Genomic DNA, 25,612 nt, shown 5'->3' on the forward strand with positions numbered 1-25,612 from the left:
ACAGTGTATTTAGAAATCCACCTTGGAGTAACACAATGTAATTCACATTTCAATTAAAAAGTGTAGTTTGGGAATTGAGGAACGGGTGGGGTCGGGGCTTTATGCATATCACTGGAGCAATAATTCTATTTTTTTTTTTTTTCTTTCTCTACATTTAACTCAGTACTGTAGGTCTCCAACTCTGGGTTTGGTCTGTGCTTTTTATATCTAATACTTCTTAGAATTGTGCGCTCACATAAGACATTAAAGTCCAGATTCACTAAAATGGTTGCAAGGTCATTCTGAACATTCATTTTTACTGACATATCACATCGTATTCTGTACACAATGATAGATTACTGATAAGAGCTTTAGTGCAGAGAATAATGATGTAAATTATCATGTTTATCTTTAGCAGACAAGGTTGCTTTCACACAACACACAGATGTACCTGTCGTACAGTGAAATATCTCACCTTCTGCAGGGAGGGTAAACTATGAATATGTGACTGGTATTTCAGATGTGACAGATTTGAGGCTGTGTTTTCTTTTTAACATTTGTAAGGCTGCAACTAATGCTTATTTTTATGATTGATTAATTCATTCCCTTGTTAGAAAATATTGGCAAAATGCCTAGGGTGACGTCTTGTTTTGTCTGAGTAATAGTCCAATACCCCAAAATATTAAATTCAAATGATGTAAAACAGAGTAAACCAGCAGATCCTCTCATTTTGAACCAGGACAAGGAGAATGTTTGGCATTTTCAATACATTAAAATATCAAAATTGACCAGAGGAACTCTGGCTCACCTGTTTATAGAGCCAGCCTCTCACCACCACTGGGATGTTGAGGTTTCTTTTAATAGCATGATCCCGCTTGCCAAAACTGTGTACTTTCCCCGTAACTCTGGAGCCCTGCAAAAAAGAAAAACCAAGGAGGATGAGATTATATGGTAGCTATGCTGAAGAACTGTAATTCAATTGACTTTGCTTACAGAATACAGCTATTATTAATAGCGAGTAGTATTGTACTGACCACTGTCATCCACAGCACAAACAATACAACTGCAAATTTAGTTAACTGAAAAGTAAAGACAAACAGTCTTTAAACTAAGTAAAATGGCATTTTCCATGAACTTCCTTCTTTTAACACCCCGAATGAGAAGAGGAAATACCAACTGCTGTTCCTGTGGATGTGTGAATCCATTTATAATCAGGCATATTTTTAGACACAGTCATTTCAGACTACATCTTCTCTGTGACAATGAGCTCACACTTTTTCTCAGGTATTTTTCTACAGAAATACTTTGGGTTGTCATGTTGACCAGCTCAAAGCTGAAAGAAGACAAATGCTGAGGGGACAAATATGTATATGCAATTCCTTATACAAAGACATAAGTGAGACACAATCATAACTGTTTTAATTAGACAATCAAAAACACCAGTGGTACCAAAATGTAAATAGTAAGATGATTAAATCACACAAAAAAATCAATACGCAAACTAATTAAAAGCATTTTTGCGGATAATTTTCCCCAGAGGAACAAGTGTCTCTAACATCAATATCAACTGTCTTTAAGTGGCTTTCAGGGGTGCCATTAGAAATTTTAGATTTCGAAGTGTCTTTCTATTTTCCTGTGCTTCTGTGGCGTGTCCCACATTCAGTGACACAACATGTTTGCGCCAAAAATTTCCATGATTGCTGTGGAAACAACAGCAAGAATGGCAGAAAGATGCATACGCCCCTGTCCAGTCCCACAGGATGTGTATTTGAGTTTTATTAAGCTTGAAAAATTACTGAATTATTTCTCTCTGTGGTCATTACTCACAATGAGATAATGTCTCCTAGAGTTGATTAAACCAATTTATCAACATGACCATTAACAGTCATCAAGAGAGCTCCAAGAGCAATTCGCTACACTAAACAGAAATGTATGGTGGATTACAATAAATATAAAAAAAAAACCTTTTTGAACATTTTACTATACTATACTATTTTAAGATTCATTTTCTCTATAAACATAATGAGAATTTCAAAGTTTAGGTTCTACATTAAAACTAACACAAGCAAAACATACTTGACATGAAACAGCTGGACTCTCAGAGAAGAGAAACACTGCTCCTCACCTTTGACCCTGAGGTGGCATCTGCTGCTGCAGAGGTCACTGCCTTGGAGGACCCTGTGACCATACTGGGGGATCTCTGGTGGGCTGCTGACTTGGACATACGGGACTCTATCCTACAGTTGAGAAGGCAGCGTAGAAGAGGATCACTAACACAGACAGGATGAGAAGCACTGGATAGTGTTTTTTCTTCTCAGTTCCTTGACAAACTACAGACATGCAGTATAGCAGAACGCAGCCCTGTGCTGAGCTTTCAGATATAAAAGGATATGACTATTTCCTGACACCGCCATGCGACCTGTCACAGCCAATGGCTTTTCAGTTGATCAGTGGAAGCCTTGTGGTCAAAATACTGTAGTGGGTCTGACACTCACCCTGGGGCAGGGCTTATACACACCCAGATAACAGCCCAAAACAAAACAAAACAAAACAAAACAAAACAGAAGCCCCATGTTACACCCTCTGACACACACACACACACACACACACACACACACACACACACACACACTGCATACACTAATACATGTATTATCTTTTGACAGCTTATTGGGGCTACACATTAAAAGCATTTAAGGTGTTAAAGTCAGCATCATTGGTGGTATAATTCGAAAGTTACATGCTGAACTACTGTGGTGCTTTAGCTCCACTGTCCAGTTTTAAAGTACAAACAATATGTTTGTAATAATAATAATGTTTTATGTTTGCCTGTGTGTCCCAAGATATTCAGTGCTTTATCTCCCTGCTCTGTCATTTACCATTCACTCAGTTTAGGCAATAATAATGTTAGCATTCCATGCTAACATTTATAATAATAATAAGAAATAATAATAAGAAATTATGTCGTATGTCAAAATACAAATTACTACAGGTGGTCAGCAACATTGTACATTTGTGTGACTCTTTATATACAGTAATTTCTATGAATGAATTGAGGGAGTAACCTACTCCAACCTTCACAAACACGTCATAAACATGTTAAGTGGTAGGGGTAGTTTGAATAGAATATGAATAACGTTTGTCTAAAATTTGTCTGAAACTTATAATACTGATGTTGGTATTGGAGGTTGGAGCCATGTTGTCCAGCACTGCAGGCAGAGTGGTTGCTTCAAGCTATTTTCTCTCCAGTTTATTTATCACCAAGTTTTCTCTACCATTATTTCAAGGACTTTTTTTCCAGGTTGCTGCAGCTTTCGATTTGTTCTATTGGCTCAAAAGGAGATGCATCAGTGATAATGGGAAAACTGGAGCCAGCAAGGATTAGTTTGATTTAAAAAGGTTCCAATGACATTTCTTGGGAATTTTATTTTAGGCTCATTAAGTAATAACATGCAGTTCCAACAGATTTTTAATCCACAAATCCTGCAGATTGCCTGTTACGTCACATTCTACAGGTGCTCTAATCTGATGACTTTGCAGACCACTAAATTAAAATGTCACTGTCACACGCCTGGAACCATCTTTAGGTGACACCTTCCTTGTCTCCCTAAGAAGCCATTTGAAGGGGTGAAGCAAGTCAGCATAAATGGTTATTTAGCGTGTCCCTACTCATTGCTCTACCACCACCATCCATTAAATCAAATCAGGACAGATCCATGGACTGCTGTTGGGTTGCTTAAGCCGTACTCTAGACCTAACATTGGTGTCACAACTGAAATTGAGATTTGACAAACCAGGTAATTTTTCCACAATTCTGTCAACATGTTTTAGTGATGACATGTCCACTGCAGCTCCATCTTCTTGTTCCTACCTGACACTAGAGGAACTTACCAGTCTTGAGAACCTGTAGCCCAGCTTCAGGATTTCACAAGTGCTCAGGGATGCTTCTAAGCACTACTTGTAGACCAAAGCCTGTGGGTAAAGCAATCTGTGCATTCATATCTGACTTGACATTAAACTCTGGAAGCCAGAGAAGGCCAGGCAACAGTCAAGCAATGTTAACGCTCACTTTCAATAATCGTGTGGCACCTTAGTGTTGTCTGACTGATTCATATAATGAGCTTCAGCAACATGACTTGCACTAATGATCACATCTAGCATCCACCATCGATCATGTATGTCACCTCTTAAGAATTTAGAAATTTGCTTAAAGCCTTTAATTTCCCCTGATAATTATGTTTGCATACCTATGTTAAAAAGGCCAGTAAAAATTCTCTATATAAAAACGGAACTTGTCTGCAGCAAGTCAACCATGTATAACTGACATGCAACTGCCCAGAACCTCTTCTTGACTGTAGGAGTGAGCTCACAATGGGAAACAATGCGTGACCTGTCCCTCTGACAACACTGCCACTTGACCCCTGCATTGTTGTGCAAAGGGGTTAAAAGCAGCACTGAACCTCTTATTTTTTCCTGCTTTGTGTGCTGCACTACACCAAGGCTAAAACAAAAAAAGCAGATAAACTAAAGATGTGTGTCAGAGACCAAAAGCAAAAATGCTGGTACAACAAGGGTAAAGAGAGAGAGATAACAGTGGAACAAAACTTAGTGTCTGCACTCACAGCGTGGACTGCAGCCATCATTTTTACAGGATGTTTCTGTCGTATGAAGGGTACTCTGCTGTTTTATGTGAAGCTTTCATACTGTTTACCACGTCTGTCAGTGGAACAGTCCCCAGGAGATTTGTTGTGGCATGTGTTAGAGAGGGGCAATATTTCACATCACATAGCGCAAGAAGGTGGAAAGACTCTAAGCTCCATCTCTTTCTGCTTCTCTTGCTATGATGGAAATGAGGGCAGATTTGACGTTTTTTAATCCTTTCAGGCAGGGGGTCTACATGAAGAGATCTGACAAATTGATCATGTGTGATAATCTATAACAAAGCCAAAGCCTTCAGGACTGCAAAGCAAAGGCTGATCGACCTCTCCATGTGGAAGGGCCTCCTGAAGCTCTTTTTCATGCTCTGTCCTCAATCTGATTGGGGTCTCCAGGGAACACACTGAGTTCCTCCTTACTTGGAAGTGAGTGTGTGATTCATGGAAGTAACCCACTTCCTATCCAGATATCATTATGCACAGAACGAAGCCCATAACATCACAGTGTCAGTGAACAGAAGCAACGCTTTGCAGTCGCAGTGAGGTCGCGGTGAGGTCACGCTTGCGCTGCACACATTGAATAGTAAGACTGCATCCCGGCTGTTACACACTACGCTCAAGTCTTCAGGATTTTAGCGATGAAGGTGGAAATGAGATGCATTAAATAGGAAGATGAATTTTTTGTGTGAGCTAGAGTGAGTTTCAGTGAGCTACTTTTATCTTACAAGCCACCAAGTTTCACATCTCTTTACTTCTGGATTTCTTATTTAATGACTGAGCTGTGGTGCAGTCTACAAGCATAATTCTATCAGTCAAAACTGCTTGGAGATTTCTTGTCGGTGTTTTAAACAATTTCTCTGATTAACAGAAAGTAACTGAGCTCTTAAAATGAGTAGAAATCTTCTGGTGTGTTTACTGTGTCCTAGCTAAGCACAAAGACCAGAAGTCAAAGGGAACACGTATGTAATCTAATTGAACATTGTATGTCATCCACTGCATTGGAAAAGCCAAGTACATAGATTTTTAGAGTGGTTGCCTTCACAAAGTAGGGCGGGTTGTCATGTGGGTAGGTGAAACGCAGATTAAGTTATTGATCAAGACTTCAAATACAGGCTACAAAGAATGTAATACTATTTTTACAGGTATCACAAAGGTAGCTCTATTTCCTGGTGTGAGCTGAAGACTAGTCGCCTCAAAAACACGAAGGGAAGGTGACACCAGTTTGTCTTCTTTTAGTACATATCTGACTTGGCCATTGTTCAGAACTCTTTACTGATTTTGGTAGTAATGTGTTTGCTGTAAGTACAAAGCTTCTGTCAACCTGTTCAGTTAACACAGCCAGTGGCTCAAGTAGGAAATATGTTGATGTGTTTCTTTAAAAATAAAAAGAACTAAGACAAAACTTTAACATGCTTACTGTATGTTCTATGACTGGGTTTCTTAACCTTGTCTTGCCCGTTACATGACATCCTTGTCATGTTGCTGTGGGAGGGGCATAGAACTGATGCTATTCTTACTATAATAAGCTTAAAGAGATTAGGACTAGCATTTGTCGGTACCAGAGTCATTCTGTTAATGTTTAAAATATGCGAGTGAGGCAACCATAGCTTAAAGCCCCTTGATGGTATACAAATCCTTGGCTCAACAGCACTGAACAAGGATTAATGAGGAGTTTCAGGAAATGAATGACAGAGGAGGGTGCAGATGAATCGCAATCAGCTTCGCATTGCCTTAACAAAACAGCTTTTAATTAGTGAGACTGCAGAGGTCACTCAACATGCTTCTGCCTATAGCGGTATCTTTGCTAGGCATGGTCATCTTACACCAGCCAGCTTAAATACGATCAGACACCTGCCGGTTTATGTTGTGCTCTAAACCTGCCATACAGCTTTGACGGTTTCGCAGGATGAGATTCACACAATGGAATGAAACAATGACAAGAAATCCAGCTGCGGTGCCGAGGTAAATATATTGTATACTGTAGTAAATAAAAACAAGGCAGGTGACATGCTGGTATTTAATATACAATACATCAAAGAGGTGTCCTTCTTAAGAAAAACTTGCTTGGCACTGAAAAACCTTGTAGAAACTCTATCAGTGCTTAAGTCAAGAGCACACAGTCAGGCTTCTGCTTTTATGACTTCGACTACATTGAGAGAAATAGCTCAGATGGATCATTATTCTTATAATAAAGCCAACATTAACAAAGCTTGGCTGATTGATGAGACGGATTCATGACTCCAGATGTGTTATGAATGTGGTCAAAATCACATGTGCCTGTCAACTGTGTCATTACCATAAATTTTATTAAGGCAATAATTTAAAGAATAAAGCTAAAGAGCATCCAGGATCCACATCCAGTAACATGTGTGCGGAGTCAGCTATGAATACCATGATGGTAATGAATAAATTCAATTAAAAAAAAAATACATTGCCCATCCTTTCTTGTTCTGACTATAACTGCAACTCAGTTTTCTGATGAACAGTTAATTGAGAGTCGAGTGGTTTCACTCTCCTTGTTACTGCAGAATAGAAATCTTCCAACCCAACCCCCCTATCGTCATATGCTTCACCAAGGAGGGTGATAGACTACTTCCCAGTCTATTTTTGGGCTCCAACCACATGACCTTGAATTGACCTCTCGATATATTCACGGATGCATCATTACCAGGAAGAGCAAAGACCAACTCACCTGTCTTGTAGTGTGTATTCTGTGTTTTCGGGGGAAATCTGTCCAGTCACAGGATGCCGAAACGATGTAGCCCTCAGGTTGTGGCTGCAGGACAGAGGGAGAGGGAGAGAGAACAACACCGGAGGAGAAAACAAAATAAGTATCAAATCATTAATCATATTCCTGTCTGATCATGTCCTCGCGCAGCTGTTTCTAAGCTTACAATAGTGCCTCACTCAGTTGGTACATCTATGGTACAGCTTGGTCAGGAATTACAGCTCATATTCTTTTACACAAAATGTAGGGCTCAGCACTCTCCCTTAGCCGGCTCACCAGGCTTTATCGATTTCAATTAGTTGGGGCCATTCATTGCTTTAACTAGAGCATAAAGGCATGTTACTGTCACAGGATAGAATAAGAAACAGACAAGTAGCTAGTGCCGCTGGTGTTGAGAGGACTGAAATATTATGCTATGACTCTTTTTCTATAGGCTGTTGTCTATTGTATATTGACATATGATTAGGCAAGGACAAGATTTAGGCTCTTTTACAGTTTAATGACAAAACAAAGCAAAATCCTTTTTAGTCTAATATCATGCCACTGGTATTCTACTGAAATACTGTCTACATCTACTATGTGTCTATCTACTATGCTAGGTCTACTGTCAAATACGCTGACATAGCTCAACAGCCCCGAACAAACTTTTGATCTGACACATCCTGATTGGCAAACTTCTTTCTCCTAATGTACCTGGTTGATGCTTCATAAAAAAATAATCAGTGGATGTATTTATCAAACGCCTACACTTATCATCGCACCATCTTGGAAGGTTAAGCTTCAATCATTCATCGTGTTTAGCTCTCCATTTCATTTAATTTCTCTCACTATTTACACAAAACCACAAGAGAGTATACTGCAGAGGACCTGTAAGGTGTATGGGTGTGTCAAACTGTGACACATCCCTTAAGATGCCGCTGGCTTTCTCCTTAGAGCATCATTTTTAATCTTAGACATATACAAAGTTTTGAAAAACATGTGATCTATAGAAATATTATACAACATAATATGGATAATATATATAAACTTTCCAGCATTGGGATCCCCATTGCTATAACTAATATCTAGCATCAAAGGCCTGTCTGAGCTCTGTACTGAGGTGTAGCTTGTGAGGAGACAGCTATTTGTCATAGTAAGAGGATAACAGTTATGAAGTGCAGGAGTCTTAGTCCCATTCAGGTTGACTGAACATCTGCCCTCTTATCTTCTCCTTTCACCATCACACAGTCTATTACAGAAGAAAAACAAAACACTATTTTTCCTCAGAAGCTGAAAAATACTGTGCACACACGTGCAAAAAAAAAAAAAACTCAGTAAATACTGCTGTGCAGAGGGTAAATTCACATGCTGCCTTTTCATAAACTTACTCACCAGCACAGACAAATAGCTGAGATAAATCTGTTTACACTATCCTCACTTAAAGTGTACCAAAGGTAAATATATAACCACACATCTAGCAGTAAGGGGTGAATCCGCTGAGGGACAGCTGTTAAGTTTAAGTACTATGTGCAGAGATACAAACAGAAAGTGGTGCCTCGTTGCATCACCATGCAGCAAAGGGAGGGGAAAGGAAGTGAGCAGAGTGGAAAGATTTATGAGTTGACATTTCAGAAAAGTTCAGAGGGCGTATTGAACAGGAATGATGTTCAGCGATTCTGCATACACAAACAACATGATATCAAATGTAAACAATATACTAAACCTACACATACAGTCATGTTAAAATTGCTATTGATCACATATACATTCACAAACATGCATGCACACACACACACACACACACACACACACACACACACACATATACACACACACACACACACACACACACACACACACATACACATAGACATATACACACACAGGCTTGGCCAGGTTTGTTCCTGGTAACAGCTCATAATTTGCTGAGCTGCACAGGGCAAATACTGCACCAGCTTCCCCTGTTAATTAGGAATTTGCATTCTTTGAGGCTTTTGTTTTAGCCGCATTATTTCTGAACTATTTGTCACGGAATTTGCAGCATCCCCAGTTAGTGTACAAACACTGCAGCACAGCAGGTCTATTTGTTTGCAGAAAACTATAGCTTCCATTAATGCTTGTGACAACAGTGTCCCAAAGGAGAAAATGAACTCCTGCTGCAGATGAGTTAGCACAGTGTCTTGCCTTCTAGATTATAAAGAGGAGAAGTCAGATGGTTGCCAGCATTTAATGTCACAATTAGGATTCTGTGTAGTGACTCTACATAAATTATGGATTATCATAATGTACCAGTATTTAAGGTAAAAAAAAAAAAAAAAAAGGAAATCCGCTACATCACCTTGTAGTCATGTCTGTCAATTCAGCTTCTGGTTCAACTCAGGTTCATCTTTAATTTGCATATTGATTTGAATGCAATCAATCTATAACAGAATCATTCACAGTCACACGTGCTCTAATCAATAACTGGTGTTTCTTAATTCAAAAGCATCAAAAGGATATGGTTATAAAACATACATAGATAAATAGTATAAAGCTATTAATCCCAAGTAAATTATGTGATACAGCAGTGAGGCATAAGTTATTTTGTAAATATATGTTTATTGGTGGCATAAACTTAGTAGAGATATTTTGTGTGAAGGACAGTACTTATGCTCAGAAAAGTTCTGTGTTTGACTCAGATCAAGTTCCAGGAAGAATTTCATTCCAAAAACGGGCACAGTCTCGCACCACTATTATGTCAACGAGCTCCAGAACGGTGACCATCAGGTTAAGTAGAGTTTCTGCTTCCATCAAGCCAGATAAAGAAGAGAAAGAATGTACAGTAGAAGTGTTACCATAATGTAAACAAGAGTTCAATCCCCGCTGAGAAAATCGGTGGGTCTCAGCTAAAAACTATCATATATGAAGTAAAAACACAATTTTATCTTTAGGGATGGTTTAGAGCTATAATCTAGGGATTTTTTATAAACTGAGCTGAGTTTGATGTAAAGTAGGCAAACTGGACTGTGAATAGGGATTAACCTGAGAATAAAATGGCTGGTTTTGATTTCTTTGCCTCTCAAAAGAAACAGCAGCATTGCAGCTCAAACAATGAGAACATGCTCTCTCTCTCTCTCTCTCCCTCTCTCTCTCTCTCAATGCTGCAACATCAGCCCTGGCATGCGATACCTTTTTTTTTTTTACGAAACAAGAGGCTCTGGATAATCCCTGTCCATCGCATGGGCTGAATCTTGACAGCAGGGGCAGCAGGGGCACCAGGAGCAAGGCTCTGTGGTTTGAACACCTCTCTCTCTCTTTCTCACGCTAATAAAGGCTCCAAACTGCTCCACAACACACATCAAAGACAGGAATCACACCATCCGCTTACAGTCTCAACTCCTGTATCTATTTACACCACTCTCCCTGAGAAAAAAAACTCCCAAAACCGAAGACTCACTACTAGCACAGATCTCTGGTGTTTCTGTTTGCTACTTACTGTGCTGCTGTATCATGCACGCAGTAAAGACAGTCTCACCTGCTGTGAGAAAGTGAATCATCGTGAATCAGCTGCTAGACTCGCTGTGGTTGCTGCAGTTCACGGAAATCCTCTCTGCATTATCGGGAGCAGGTGGGAGATACAGAGAGGGTCTCTCGTAGCAGCTGGCATCCGCAAAGAGCAGAGTAAAGTGGAGCCAGCAGGATGAGAGCAGGAGGGGGAGCTCTTTATCTCTGCTTTCTCCTGCTCAAGCGTGCTGTCAGAGAGTTTCACCCCACACTTGCTGAGTGGATAGTACAGATCTAACTCCCTCCCATCAGGGGAATACCTCTGTTGCTTATCAGATCCTCCTCCCTTTCCATTTTCCACTCTCCTCTCTCTACCTCTCCTTTTTTCCCAGAATAGAATTTGCTAAACATCATGTCTTTCAATATAATAAAACCTTACTAGCTGCTATTCAAGAGGAAATACTATATACCACACATACCACATCAATGTAGTCTTGACAAAAATGTCAAAAGAGTCTTTCTTTACTTGGTTCAATTATTGCCAGGTCTTTGGTGCTGGGGTTTGCTACTTGGCTGTCTGAATTCCTACAGTAATGAAGCTGCCTTATTTTAGATATATTTTGGTTAGTGTGTCATAGTGGTATGCCACTGGTATCCTCTGAGTGGCAGCATTGCAACTAAAGTAATGAAGACAAGAGGGCATGTTGGCAATTTAGCTTTTTCTCAGTCAGTAACCTCTTTGACTGGTCAAGTCATCCACACTCTACAACACCAATTAGTTGCTCCATGTACAATTTTAAAGTTCACGTGGGCAGTGGAGTCTCTTCGTCACACACTCTCACATCTGCAGCATTCAAATCAGCTTTTGCTAAACATCTGCTATGCTGTCAGTGGATTCGTTTAGGCAGGGCCTCAACAATGTTTATATGAAACACACGTCAACACACGTGTTGAGTATTTAGACCAGGATACAGAAATATACTTACACATCACACACATACAACTTAGACATAAAATACAAAAAAAAAACCTAATATAAATAACCTCTTGAACTTCTTGAGCCCCTTCAAGGGCACCTCAGGGTCATTGGTGTCTACTTTTTGAAACACTGGTTTAACAGTAACATTGACCTGTGACCTATGCTAAGAGGGAATTGAAACTAATCCTGAGGAATGCAGACCATGGGAGCAGGTGGTAATACTGTAGGCCTGTGGTAAATATTGAAGCTAAAAAAGCAGCAACTTCAGAGGTTTGAGTTTGCTGTTTCACCCTTAGCTTTTGTCACATGTATTTCATTTAGAAGCAGTTTAATTCAATAAATAAGGTCCAACCCACAGAGAATACCGAAACAGGAGCTCTTATGGCAAGGAATTATTTTCAGTGCTGTGAACACACACAAGGAGTCTCTTGTCTCCCTCCATGTAGCCTCCATAATGAGCATTACAGCATCAACGTGTTTTCTGAAAACTCGAGAAACAGGAGGAAATCCAGATGTCAAGAGATATAGCTACTGAGAGTGCCAGTTATTTCTGCTGGTTTCCTCCTACCTCTGTGGCCACACCAGATTTGGACAAAAAGAAACTAAACAAGAAATTAAGTGCAAGGCAAAATAATAGATGGAATTTTAAAAGGTACAATTGAAAAGCCCTTTAAAATATGTTTTGCACGGCCATCTAAAAATTCATATTTTGATTTTAATATTAAAGGAGCTATTTGTAGGTTTTGCTATTCCTATATAGCCAATGTTAGCATTAACAGCTGTTTACTTACCTGTCAAAAAGAAACATTGTGAGTTCAGCATCAAACGTCATTCCTTTACTCACCGAGAGCTGTCTCCAGCAGTGGAAAGCAACACCAATGTTAACTCTTGTCTCTATCACATCTTTTCTTGTGCTGAAGTTAGCACGCTAACCAGATAGCCCCAGCCCGTCGCGTAACTTTATGACAGCAACTCACTGCAGCCTTCAATCTGCCCTGAAGATGTAGCGCTGCCCGGAGGGCGTATTATAACCTCTTGCATTATAAAGACAATGATGGCTGAAGCTCTCGTCATGCGACAATCACCACCACCTGCAATAAACCATGTTCTTGACAGAGTAAACTTACAAACAGCTCCTTTAACAAAAGAACAAAAATAGTTTTAACTGGCACAAATTACACATAATTATTCATAAAGTTTTTTAAATGTTGAAATGTTGAAACAAACTGATTATATTTAAGAACTGGAAACTTTGTTAATCATTTTCTTGTCACACTATAAGCTATAGTTAAAAAAAACTAAGTATTAAAAGTTATAAGCTATTTTTTAATTCACAACTCAGTTTCATAAAATTGATATTAGAAGAGGTTGAAGATGAATCTGTAATAATCACAGCAGCTGAACGGAAACTAATCTCTTGAACCAGTGTGGTGTAATAAAAGTCATATAGTTGCCTGCATTTGGCCTTACAGTACACTGTAGCTCTGAGTGAAATAAAACACCAATCAATGTTGTGCAATTCTACTAATCACCAGAGAACACACAACAGCAGTCATTTAATTTAGTCTGACTGCTGTCTTCATTTCCGAGCCAACTGAATTAGCTATAACCAATATGTTATTACTATCAGCAAGTTGTTAGAGTGAAGATGATATGTTTCTGTAGAATCCAAAGAATAAAATCAAAGAAGGGCTGTGGATAGGCGCGTATGACAGGTCAAATGAGGTGCCATGAACTAATACTGAACTCTGTAATGACAATCATTTCTGTGTGTACAACACCCTACACCCAGGCAGTGTGAATGTGTGGCAGAGTGTGACAGGACATTATGTTGTGAGAGATATGATAGACTTCCAGACACACCCTGTAGCATCCCAAGCCTAGCAGGGAAAATTAATTAAGCCTTAATAACAGTGGTTTGTGCTCGGTATCCAGACGCAGGGAGCTATTAAGATGATAAGCACTCTGCAGCAGGATTTGCACATGTTGACTGACCTTTATCAGTTTCATAGCAGAGCACTGCAGCAGCCTCGCTCAGCTTCATTTCCCTGACATTTGCGAAGGAATTATCTGTCCAAGGAGTTACTGTGAGATTCCACTTTCATTCAGTGTGGAAATTAGGGAATCCAACCAAACACATTTTCAATCTGGCCTTTCCCCATCATTGCACTCATTCACTACTATCATCATCTTCATTGTTTACAACTGCAGCAACTCCAAGCTGAATTGACAGCACGGCACATTGATTACAGCTCTACTGGACCACAGCTATGTCTATGCATGTATGTACATTAGTCTAAAACAGCATCAATGAAACAGGAAAAGCCTGGTCCATGCTGAGCTTTTATGGAGCTTGCAGTCATCCAGCAAACCACTCAAGCAGAACTGGGCAAAGACAGGCAAAGACAAACAGGGCTCAAACAGGCCCAATGCAGAGCAGAAACAGGTGCAAAGATTTGCCAGTGTCCAAGCCACCCTCACACAGAGGGTTTGGCAGAAATTGAAAGAGCTGTCACATTATTAACATTCAACACACACAAACTTCTGACACAGCACATTTCAGTACAGTCAGAATGGTCCTTCGGGCCATGCTGTTCCAAAACATAAGCAAGGCGACAGCCAATTACACTGCAGTGAATTCAAGAAAGGCCGGTGTTGGGCCAATACTACAGAATTAGGATGCAAGGAAACACTACCAACCCTCAAATCCAATTCTGAATAAGAACCCACGCTCTGAATGAAAATGTTGATATTGCTGTTTTTGGTCTGGGAACAGAAGCCTTTTGTCAAAAATAGGTTTTGACCATCAGTTATGTCTCATTTCATGCATTCATGCCAATTCAAAGTTATATTTTTCAAACTCTTAGGATATGGTAAAAAAAAAAAAAAAAAAGACTAATGGATGCTTAACTCCATTGTTCAAACTCAGGCGCCACAGAGAGACAAAAGCCCATATAAATATCTTGCACACAAGAAGGTTTGCGCATGGTTGCACTGTTATAAACTTGTTATAACCTGAAATTGTTCTGATAACTGCCTGCAGCGAGAGAGAAAATAGCTTTAGCAAGAGCGGGATACATACAGGACTGTGGGCACATCAGCACTTCTTTTGCTCTATTGGCACAAATTTAGCTGACTGATAAATATTTATAAAGGGTGATTTGGAGTAATTCATCTAAGAAATTGTGGTTTTATAACGCCTCCAACCATGACAATAAAATGACTTCCAAAAGCACTTATCTGAGGGATCAATAGCAGCAGGGATATGCTGCAACAAAGAAAAAAAAGTTAGAGAGTTTTCTGGAGCGAGAATTGCTCAGGGGAATAAATCAATGAAGGAACCCTGCAGCTTTAGGTCAATATTTAATACCATAGATTTATCCTGCACCTTACTGACTGAATAATGATCCAGAGCAACCAGGAGTCATCTTTATTTCTCCTTTTTATTTGTGCAATCATGAATCATTATAATCTGAAGTGTGTGTGTGTGTGTGTTATAGGGAATACTGGGGACACTGGATGTCTACACACCAGACAAAATCAGTGAAAGAGGCTAATGTCAATGTTCTCAGTGAGGGGGAGTGGGCTACTCTTGCTGCATCGATGCATTTAGAATTAATCAGATAAAACTGATGTATGTTAAAGGTGCCACTTTGTAGAAAGTGAATCATAAGCGAGGCGCTGAGCGTCTCTTCTAATTGGCTGACCAATCTTGCTAGAACTCCAGAGAGAAGCCTGAGAGAGGAGACGTAAACTACACTGACATGGGTCTTGGTACTTAAAACCACAAATATATCTTCCCATGGGTATTAAAATTTCAAAACATTGGAAAAGTGCAAAATATGGGACCTTTAAATACAGAAACCCTGCCTTGCGTAATTCTGAACATCACAGCAGCATAGCTGGTTTGAAAGTTCTGACATTTGATCTAGTTTGGCAGATCTCATCTTGGGGCACTGAAAAGCTGCAGGAGAGAAGATTTTGCAAAGCAATTATCTCTTACCAAGAGAAAAACAGACAATCAGCAAAAACATCACATACCTGACAGTGCAAAAGAGATGATAGACACAGACTGCAAAGCACAACAGAGGATTGTGTTAGTCTGTAGCCCTTACTTGCACATGGATTTTATCAGTGGAGTTCATCTACTGATGACAAATTATCTAATAAACACAGCATCTTAAAAGGTTTGATCAATCAGACAAAGCGATAAGCTGACAGAAAACTAATCAAATCTTCCTCCTCTACTCTGAACCAAATGAAATGACAATATCCAGTGCCTCTTTTCCCTCCCGCCACAGTCTTTCCTACACTGAACATCAATAGGGAAGGTTCAGAGGCATTCTGCTCTCTCTCCCCAACACACACACAAATATATACAGACAACATAAGCCACTTGCCTTGGGAAATCACAGGTTAATGAGAAGTAACATGATGACCTCTGACCTCTTTTCTCCAGAGGCTCCATGAGTGCTATACATAGCATTCAACTGCTGTAGGTCAGAGGGAGCTGTAGATAAGTGACACACACTAAAGAAAGGAATTTGACCATGAAAGAGGAAGCATGGGTAGGTCATCACAGCGTCCATGGCTGCAAAGTGAAAACAATGCGTCAGCACTCAGCAGGACAAGAGCAACAGCTGCATGTCCTCTGTTAATGTCCACACTGGGTCTGTTAGGCTCCAGTTCTATGACAGAGCAAAGCAGTTACTGTGCTGTTCAGTGCACAATACAGCAAGGATTCACCCAGAGAAATGAGAAATGAGCAGGTTTTTAAGCTTTTCTATGGCCATGGGAACACGGGAACATGTAAAAGAACCAGAAATGTCTCACCTATGTTACAGGGTTTTCCTTCTTCGTCTGTCACCTACACATAATAATACACTGTAGTACCCAAGTAACCAAAATCACGCTTAAAGCATGCGCGTGTTATCATCTTAAAAGCTTATTTACTGCGGTAGCACAACAAACTGAACAAAGCGTATGTGTGCTATTAATATCATCACACAGACTTGCTTTCATAAGCTGTGATACCGAACCGGCTCTACATACTGAAAATATGAGATTGCAAATTGGACTTGACAGCAAAGACTATGGTAGATGGGAGATGCTACATAAAAATTTGACAAGAGGAACCAGGAGAGGTATTTTACACAGCTGAGACATTTATGGTAAAAATATAATGTTAATAATCAATTGTGTCCAAGTGGGGTACAATTCTGCATTTACAGGGGCATTTAAATAACAGGAGCTTGTGTATAATAAGGCAAAAGACAGGGTCCCAAAAAGGGGGATTATATATGACGATGATGATGGTAGAGGCAAATAGTTTGTGATGAAGATGCTTATCATAAAGATACACTATGGGTGAAATGTACACATAATGCTCCTGGCTGAATTCTACTGGCACCCTTGTTGTCATATCACCAGTGCCCCCTTGCGGTGCCTGTGCTGATCATCTTTTTAACTGGTGCTGCTGTTCATCTTATAGAAGAGATGATCCTGATGGTGTACTGCATGGGGTGTCAAATTTCTCAAGGACATTAAATTCCTATGAATGTGTGTAATCCACCATCCATTGAACAGAGAGCTATAATCTGTCTCCACTATCTGATCTTTGCAGCAGATGAACATCTGCAAGTACGTTGTAGCTATGTGATAGGCAAGCTAGTCAGCTTGGCAGTCAGTCCAGGGAAAGCAGATTGAGGTCTGGGTCCAAGCAAATGATTCCAGGTCAGGTAAAACGAAGCCACTACTGATGAAGGAGATCTCGACCCACTCTGTCTCTCAAGTGGAAAAACCTTGACGAAAATGAAGCATGGACAGCAACATCTGGTACATCAGGCCGGATGATCATTCTGCAACGGTTCCTAATCAGAATGAACGTAATCAAATGCATGTAATTATGTTCCATCTCAACCCAACATTATTTCTTGTCTTGTCTTTCTGACACTGACACAGTCTTCACACTCTTCTATTACTGACATAATGGAATGATGGGCAGGCAGACAGGCATCCAAGATCATTCCACTGCATCTTCATTGTAGAACATTTCCGGAATGTAATTGGGATATGTGATATGATGCTGCAATTTTCTTCAGTCAGCCATTCAGATGGGCTGGGGCACAGTCTTCATTTGCCAGTCTAATGAGGTGAGACTTGTCTGAGACTGCTATAAACCTCGACTATCACAACCATCAAACAAAATGAACCTTTCAATTCTACTCATTCTACTCTAATAATTAAAACAAATATTAAGTATGATGACTGTCTGCCTTGCCTGTGGCTAAAGAATACCGAACTACAGCATCTGCTTGAGTGTTGCATACTCAGAGTCTCAGCAGCTAAACACAAAGTCCAACCCACAGTGCAAAGTCAAACCCAGCTAAATGCTTAGCTGTGCAATGTAGGACAGAAGGGGATGTTAAGTGTGGGAGAATGTTAAAGCTGAAAAATCTCTGGCAGTGCTGTCATGTGTATCTAAACGAACCAAAACCAAGAAGAGATTTTGCTGTAATAACAGAGCACAACAAAATTTTAATGCTGTCGAATAATCTCTTCCATTGGCAAAAATGTCACCATTATCTAAAAATAGCCAGTTCAAGTTTTAAGAAAACATACCAATGACATTTGGTCACTGGTATGTTTTCTGGGAACTGGGAACTAAACTTTAAGTACACCCCCAAGAAAGAGACTTAAGTAGTAATTCATTTGAATTTGACCGACTCACCCTTGAATCCCCTCAGGAAGCTCCAACCATGTGTATGGTTGGCTTAACAAGCAAAACGATCATTGCACTGTCAGCAGAATTAAAATTAAGAACATTAAAGAGCCTAAGGTTCTGAAAAATAACAAAGAAAGAATCAAACAAGATACAAAGATGTCAGGTCCCCCATTCCCTCTACTCAAACTCAATGTTCTTATCCACAAGCTCCAATCTGGGTAATTTATAAACCAAAACACAGCAATGCATAATAGCGGCAATGAGTCATTCTGGACCCCAGTCTGTCCGGGCAGAAAGATTTATTTTCTCCCAGGTCAGATACATCCTGTACACACCCCATATTTCCATCTAATTTCAACCAAAACACAGAGCATCACAGCATTCAAGAGAAGAGAAACAGAGCACTATATCACATCAAGACCGCCTATTGAGGGGAGCTCAATCCAACACTGGCAGATTCGGTTGTGCTCATATGTTTGCCATCAGATGATGTACGAAGTGTTACATGATGTCAGGGAGTTATTATGCTATTTATTAGGTTATGTATTAAATTGGGACACCACATTTGGTTGAAATGGTAACTTTTGGTGTAACTGTTGTAGAAAGCAACTGCAGAATTTTTTCAGGTGTACTTTACACTTTCTCATCTTATTCCATGTATGTAAGTAACCTTGAGGATATCAATTAAAAGCAAAAGTTAAAAGTCTAGCTCCAACGACCTTGTCAAATCTACAAGAGCTAAGAAGAAGAATGGAGCGGAAAGGAGAGGAGAGGAGGCCGGGGAGAATTCTGGGAAATCAGGCTCTATATCATACTTCCACTTAACTGCATTTGTCATTGACAGTCATTCAAAGAACACTGTCAGAACTGTCACAGCATCCTTTCTATGACAAAACTGATTCTGCCTTTTTAATGGAGATGGTGGATATAACTGCACAGCCTCTTAGCTAGCTTCCTACAAGCTGCATGTGTACACCCATGTCAAGTGCCTACTTATGCTGCAGGTTATTGCTTAACAGAGAATTTATGGTGTGGCAGCCTGAATCCTGGAGTAATTCCGCAGCACAGATTGCAGTCAGAGATGACAGCTTCAGAATAAAACAATAAATCAGTCTCAGCAGTAATTTTTTTAAAGCTAAGAATGTAGAATTACACTGACAGTCAGCTTTTCTTTTTTGATCAAAGACCATCATTTTCCTAGTCACTACCCGTAAAGCCAGAAAAGCAGACCAAGACAAGGCATTCACTTCATCAAAAGTCTAAGCATTGTGCAGCAGAATGCCTAATATCTGTGAGTCAGCACTGCTCACTAGACTTAGCATCAAAACCTAAGTAGCCACATGCACCTTCCAAATGCAGTCATCAGTCATAACGAACAGATACAACACATAGAGCAAGTGTATCGAAACAAAAATGGCCTACCTGCAGGTTATCAATGGAAGTCCCATGCAGCAGCAGTTATCATTTAGATTTGACTAACTAGCTAAAAAGAGCTACCTGCTCCCTGAGGTTTAACAGCACCAAATGAATGATCTGACCTGAATGATTCTACTAAAGTAAGTCAATCTGTCATACTACACACAAATTTCCCTGAGCACATACACACACGGGCACAAATTGCATATGTTTGCGGTCAGATTATCTGTTTGATCTCTGATCCCCATAATCCTGCAACATCAAAAATAAATCAAACATGAAAAAATACTCAAATTGTAACAGTGGGTCATGGCAAAAATAGGCAGAGAATCTTTGAGATAATCTAAATACAGTATGTTTGAACAAGAAACCATATGACTAGATCTAATTAAACAGCAAAAAACTCCAGTTCACCTTTTGGTGCTATTAAAACAAAAATCCAAAATGCGTACCGTCTGCAAATCATACATGACTAATATATTGCAGCTCTGGTACTTTGCTTGGCTTAACAGTAACAGAATGTCGTAATTAATGGATCTGGTGTCCACCCAGTAATTAATTTAAAAATTCTGGTTGATAGGCTAGTAGGTATTTAGCTACTTGGCTAGATGAGGTGGGTATGTAGCTAGTTAGACAGCTTTGATGGCATTATACTATATGTGGGTGTAATGGCACAAGAAGGTGTAGAAGCTGCAGGTAAATTGTCTAATGAGACCCAGCACACAAATGAACATGGCAGAGCAGCTAATTCTGTTGTCATGGGAGGATCAACATCAATATGCTCTTGGGAAAACAGATCTGTAAGAGCTAGATGTCCATGAGTAATTAAGATCAGTAAGATCAAACACAACTGTTCTCAACTATGTCCTCTTCAAATATAAAGGAATTATATTGTTACATATTAAATTAATAACATAACAAATAGTAGACACCCATCCCACAGCAAAGCATGCTATTACACAGTGTCATGCTATCATCCTCTTTACCATATGCTCTTCATAACAGAGAGAAACAAAACAGGACAGGTGTAGTTGGATTTCATTGTATCCATACGGATTACATTATCTAAACCAGGGTAATCCCTGTTTTCCAATACCATTTCATGAAAGCCATGTCACTTGCCAGTGCTTTTGTCCAAAAGCACAGGAGCAGATCAACAGCCACTGGATCCTCTAACAATCGGATTCAGTCTAAATCCCTTACACAATCATGTCATGCAGGCATTATTATGTCATCCCACCACTAAATACCCTTTTCCTACTCCCAATGCTGGTCCACCACACACCCAAACAAAAAAAACCCCAAAAAACACAAAGATTTGCCTCAACATTGGGTAGCTTTTGTCAGCAAGATGACAGCAGAGGAATGTATCAAATTATCCAACTGCTGAAAAATGCACTGCAAAGAATACTAAGACAAATCTCCTGGTCAGAACTTTGATTAGATTACATTACTCTGGATTTGGTAAAGTAGCAAATGATAACGTCATCAAATTTGAGCAAAAACACAGAAGCCACTGAATAAGACAAATTTGATTAGCCTGGTAAATTTTGCTGCAGAGAATCTTTGTCCTGAGGGTGTCTGAACTTTTATAGCGCAGTGTACTTTACTGCAGTATTTGCTTCACTGTTATCAGTAGAGGAAAACAAAGACATTTCTGACTGATCACCTAGACTGGCAAATATCTTTTCACTCACAATCCATTCTTTGCAGAACATGCAGACACTGTGTGTGTGTGTGTGTGTGTGTGTGTGTGTGTGTGTGTGTGTGTGTGTGCGATATCTGTTCTCTCCTCAGTTAACTGTGTCCAGACTGGCTCCAGGCTTGGCGGGCCCTCTCTCCTGCAGTTCTCATTACAGAAACTGAGCAGACACACAGCACAGACCAAACGCAAAAGCAGCCACTGAACACACTCCCACTGGGGAGTTACACCACAGTGATTGAAAGGGTTAAGACAACACCGCTACTCCATGACTGCAACGCTCAGTGGAAATGAACAACACACAGTCACCACACACAGGTGCCTCAGTGTCCCAAAAAAGACACATCTACAAGGATACAAGCTGATTGTTGTCTGGATGGCAACAGCAGGGCCAGCCCTATAAACATGAATGTCCTTGACTGACTGACTGACTGACTGACTGACTGACTGACTGAGTAATTGTAATAGTGAGTGATGACGTTACACCATTGATCAGCAGAATGCCACGTGACTGAGGGATAAGTTTGCACCATTGGATGGCCAGCCAAGTGTTTCCTCATTGGTCGTTGCTCTTTAAAATGATTTGGTGCAAACAAACAGTGTTGCCAACTTAGTGCCTTTGTCGCTAGATTTCCCGACTTTTCAGACCCTTTTACTGCCTTCAATTAAGCAACTAGAGACAAATCTAGCAACATGTTGAGCAAACCGTAGCTACTTTCTGTAAAAGATAGTCACCAGTATTGCCCCGAGAGCGCAAGGTCGGGCTTTCCCTCTGTGGACACACTTCTCTGTGCTGACCGCATGGCAGCTGATGTGACGGATATGAATGTGAATTCATACTTGTTCCATTGTCTGACATCAGAAACAGAAACATGTAACATATTAAAATACTGCATATGTGAGCACAGAGAGTAGGAGAGAAGCAAACAGCTAAAGGGCTGCAACCGGCTGACACTAGGCAGAATGCAAATAGCCGACAATATGGTCCAGCCATATACTAGGTTTTGACCTCGTCTTGTTTCGAATGTCCTTGTATTGTTATATTATGCGGTTTAATAACTGTGTTGATGGCTTCACGTCTGTTCTGCATAAACGTGCTGTGCACAAAGCTATCAGGTGCTTATTTCACAATCTGTTCCCTCTAAAGTGCCTATTTATCCTCTGGTATTTCCCTACTTAGATCGCAATGGAGCCATTTTTCCAAACAGAAGTGACATGAACACCTGACACCTGATCACCCCATTGCACCATTAGATATCAAATAATGGTTATTTTAACATAATACACAGAGTTGCAAAAATTATAAAAACTGATCTAATTGTTTAGTTGATGCCCACTACCATCTGCCCCTCTTGGTTACTAAAGCACATAGGCTATCACATTATCATTATATAGAGGAAGTCAAACAGATGGATTAAATAAATTAGGTGAGGTTCCACTTGGCTGACAGAGGGTAACTGAATTTAGAGGCTATTTTTATCTCTCTGTATCCTGTGAGTGGGGAGAGCTTGTAGAGACTTAGCAGGTTTATTAAGTCAGGCACCAGTGGAGGAAGGTAGGCCACATCTGGTGCATAGCTCTAAAACTCTAGCTGGCCAGCAAGATGGAGATTTTACCAGAACAGTCCCCTCCCTGGAATTTCTATCCCACTCACAGAGGCTGATCTAAATCACAACCTAGGGAATTTAAAAGGTCACGGTCTTAATACACAGAGAATGTACTCCCTTTTCAAATACCTCAACCTTCTGTTTGGTATCATTATTATGTCTATTCTTAGAAGTATCAAGTCTCCCTGGAAATGTGCAGAATTTCTGTAGTTAAGGCGAGGTCAACTGCTCTCTCTCTACTATTTCCCCTCTTTCCATGGGTATTCTGTCCCCTGCACCAAATTTAGGTGCATCATTTTTCAGACTGAGGTGGTCCAGCCATTCAAAGCCAAACGTAACAAAGATATGACCTCTATATCAGCTTACAAATGAAGCTTTGTGGCTTTTGGCCACATTTCACCCTACGGCCGAGGGATGAAAGGAGAAGGATGAGCTGGATTGGGTGTGACTGGACTGTACTTAACATTACTGGAACTGACTAGGTGAACTAAATCAAATCAGATGTTATCCAACACCCTGATTAGAAGCTAAATCTACATTACATAATCTATTAAAACAGACCTGCACACGGGAAAACCCACAAGAGGCTCATTGATGTTGGGTTAACATGAGCTAGGCTATACATGTAGCTATACATCCTGCAATATAAGATTGATTCAATTAGTTGGCCCACAATGTCAACCACTTTTATCTGCTGCTCATAGGTGAAATTTGCGGTCTGGTGTTTACAACCCACAGATCACAGCAGGAGGGCTGACCGATGAGGGAACACATGTAGGAATGATAAATAGATTAAGTAACCTTATCGCTGTGGCTGACATGGAGACCTGGACCGAATCATAATAAGCTTAATATCTTTTGCATGGATCTGTGAATGGTTGGATCTGTGGCACGGTTTTCATGTCACAACCCTATTAAAATTGACAGAATTTAAGGAAGGACCAGCTTAAAATCCGTAGGTTACCAGTTGAGATACCTGGAAATTTGACGATAATTGAACGGGTAAATCCCTGAATTTCGAACCATGTTAATGTATAGCAGGCCATGTTCAGTTCACTTTGATGCTTATAAGTGAAATTTCAACATCTATGTTAACATACATACACTTAAGAGAGCTCACAGTGGTGTTGCTTAAGTCAGTGATATAAACTACATACATTTCAGCAAAAAGACCACAAAATAGTCCACCAGTGCATGGAAAAGTGTAATATTAGCAAAGTTGACACTGTATGTAAAGTATATATCTTTGAGTCTGTGTGTGTGTGTGTGTGTGTGGGATGGGCCCTGATGGTAGCTGTGCCTAGGACTGAGACGCAAACCCATGTAAACACTCACATTCCTTTAGAAAACGTATCTCACTGAGAGATGGGGAGGACTGCATCAAACCTTCTTTACTGTCTAACCTATGGAGACATCCCACATTAACCATGTATATCATAATCAGCCCGAGAGATCACGGTTCTGCTGACATCAACAAAGCGGTCAGTGACCTGTGATCATGAGGCACTGCAGTGAGCATCTCCTTCTCCTCCTCCCTCTCATTCCTCTAAAGGCTGCTCCATTAGTACACTGTGTATTGATATACTCATTCCCCAAAGACAAGCCGAAGGTTTGTGAAGACAAAACAGCCATCTGTCTTTTCTGCCACAAAAACAGACAAGAGACACTTTTCAGCATGCATGTAAATTCTCCTGCCTGCACATATACTTAACAGCATGCAAGCCAAAGCACTTTGTCTCCTGCAGCTGCTGGAGAGCTTTAGCAGACACACCTCCTGAGTAGCTACGTAGCGTTACAATCCCACATACATGTTGGGAGAGGGGCTCGGATACACACCTGTGAGTCGCCCGATACACTGGCTGCCTCTTGTAAGGGACATGTAAGGCTGACTGTCTTGGTTGGCCCAACATGTTAGCCGCAGGTCTGTGATTTGCTGTGCTCTGCTCTGCTCTTCTCAGTAGTGCCTGTATGTGTGTGTGTGTACTCCTCTCAGCTGGGAGTGCTGCTGTTGCTGACGTCCTCTGCTGAGCACCGTGGCGTCGATTCATTCAAAACATCCTCTTTCCCGCCTCTCTTGTGTTGGGCTGCTGAGGTGGAGCTAAAAATGCATGCAATCACTGAACTGTCCCCTCACCACGAGCATTAGGCTCATGATGGATATTATTAAAGCCATCCAACCTTACCAATACATCATGTAAGAGGCCCCAAAGCAAGAAGTGAAACCACAGCTACAAAGCATTAGCCATATTCCATATGATCATATTCTCTTCTCTCACATTCCCCCCATGTAGTGGTATTCTTTCTCTCCTAAACTCTGTGCTCTCTTCTAATGTATGCATTTCTCAGCGCAGCTCTGCCGT

General features: G+C 40.3%; 1 protein-coding gene across 7 annotated transcripts in view; it reads right to left on the bottom strand.

Moving 5' to 3' along the window:
- Positions 1-25,242, bottom strand: part of LOC111654827 (pleckstrin homology domain-containing family A member 7-like) — a 50,281-nt gene extending 25,039 nt beyond the window's left edge. For 3 of the 7 annotated variants that reach the window (XM_087173902.1, XM_023405983.2, XM_087173904.1), the window contains exons 1-4: positions 25,089-25,241; positions 7,327-7,410; positions 2,105-2,216; positions 788-892 (exon numbers count right to left, since the gene is read on the bottom strand). In XM_087173902.1, coding sequence (XP_087030028.1) covers positions 788-892; positions 2,105-2,216; positions 7,327-7,410; positions 25,089-25,162 — 375 coding nt within the window. In that variant the 5' untranslated portion in view covers positions 25,163-25,241. Of the gene's footprint in view, positions 1-787; positions 893-2,104; positions 2,217-7,326; positions 7,411-10,855; positions 10,994-25,088 lie in introns of those variants that run through there. The other 4 variants (XM_087173906.1, XM_023405985.2, XM_087173903.1 and 1 more) reach the window with 3 other exon arrangements.
- Positions 25,243-25,612: the final 370 nt, after the last annotated feature.

This window comes from Seriola lalandi, unplaced genomic scaffold (genome assembly GCF_002814215.2).
Source record: "Seriola lalandi dorsalis isolate HSWRI2012SDOR001 ecotype SW California unplaced genomic scaffold, Sedor1 jcf7180002054291, whole genome shotgun sequence".
In the NCBI taxonomy this organism is placed as follows: Eukaryota; Metazoa; Chordata; class Actinopteri; order Carangiformes; family Carangidae; genus Seriola; species Seriola lalandi.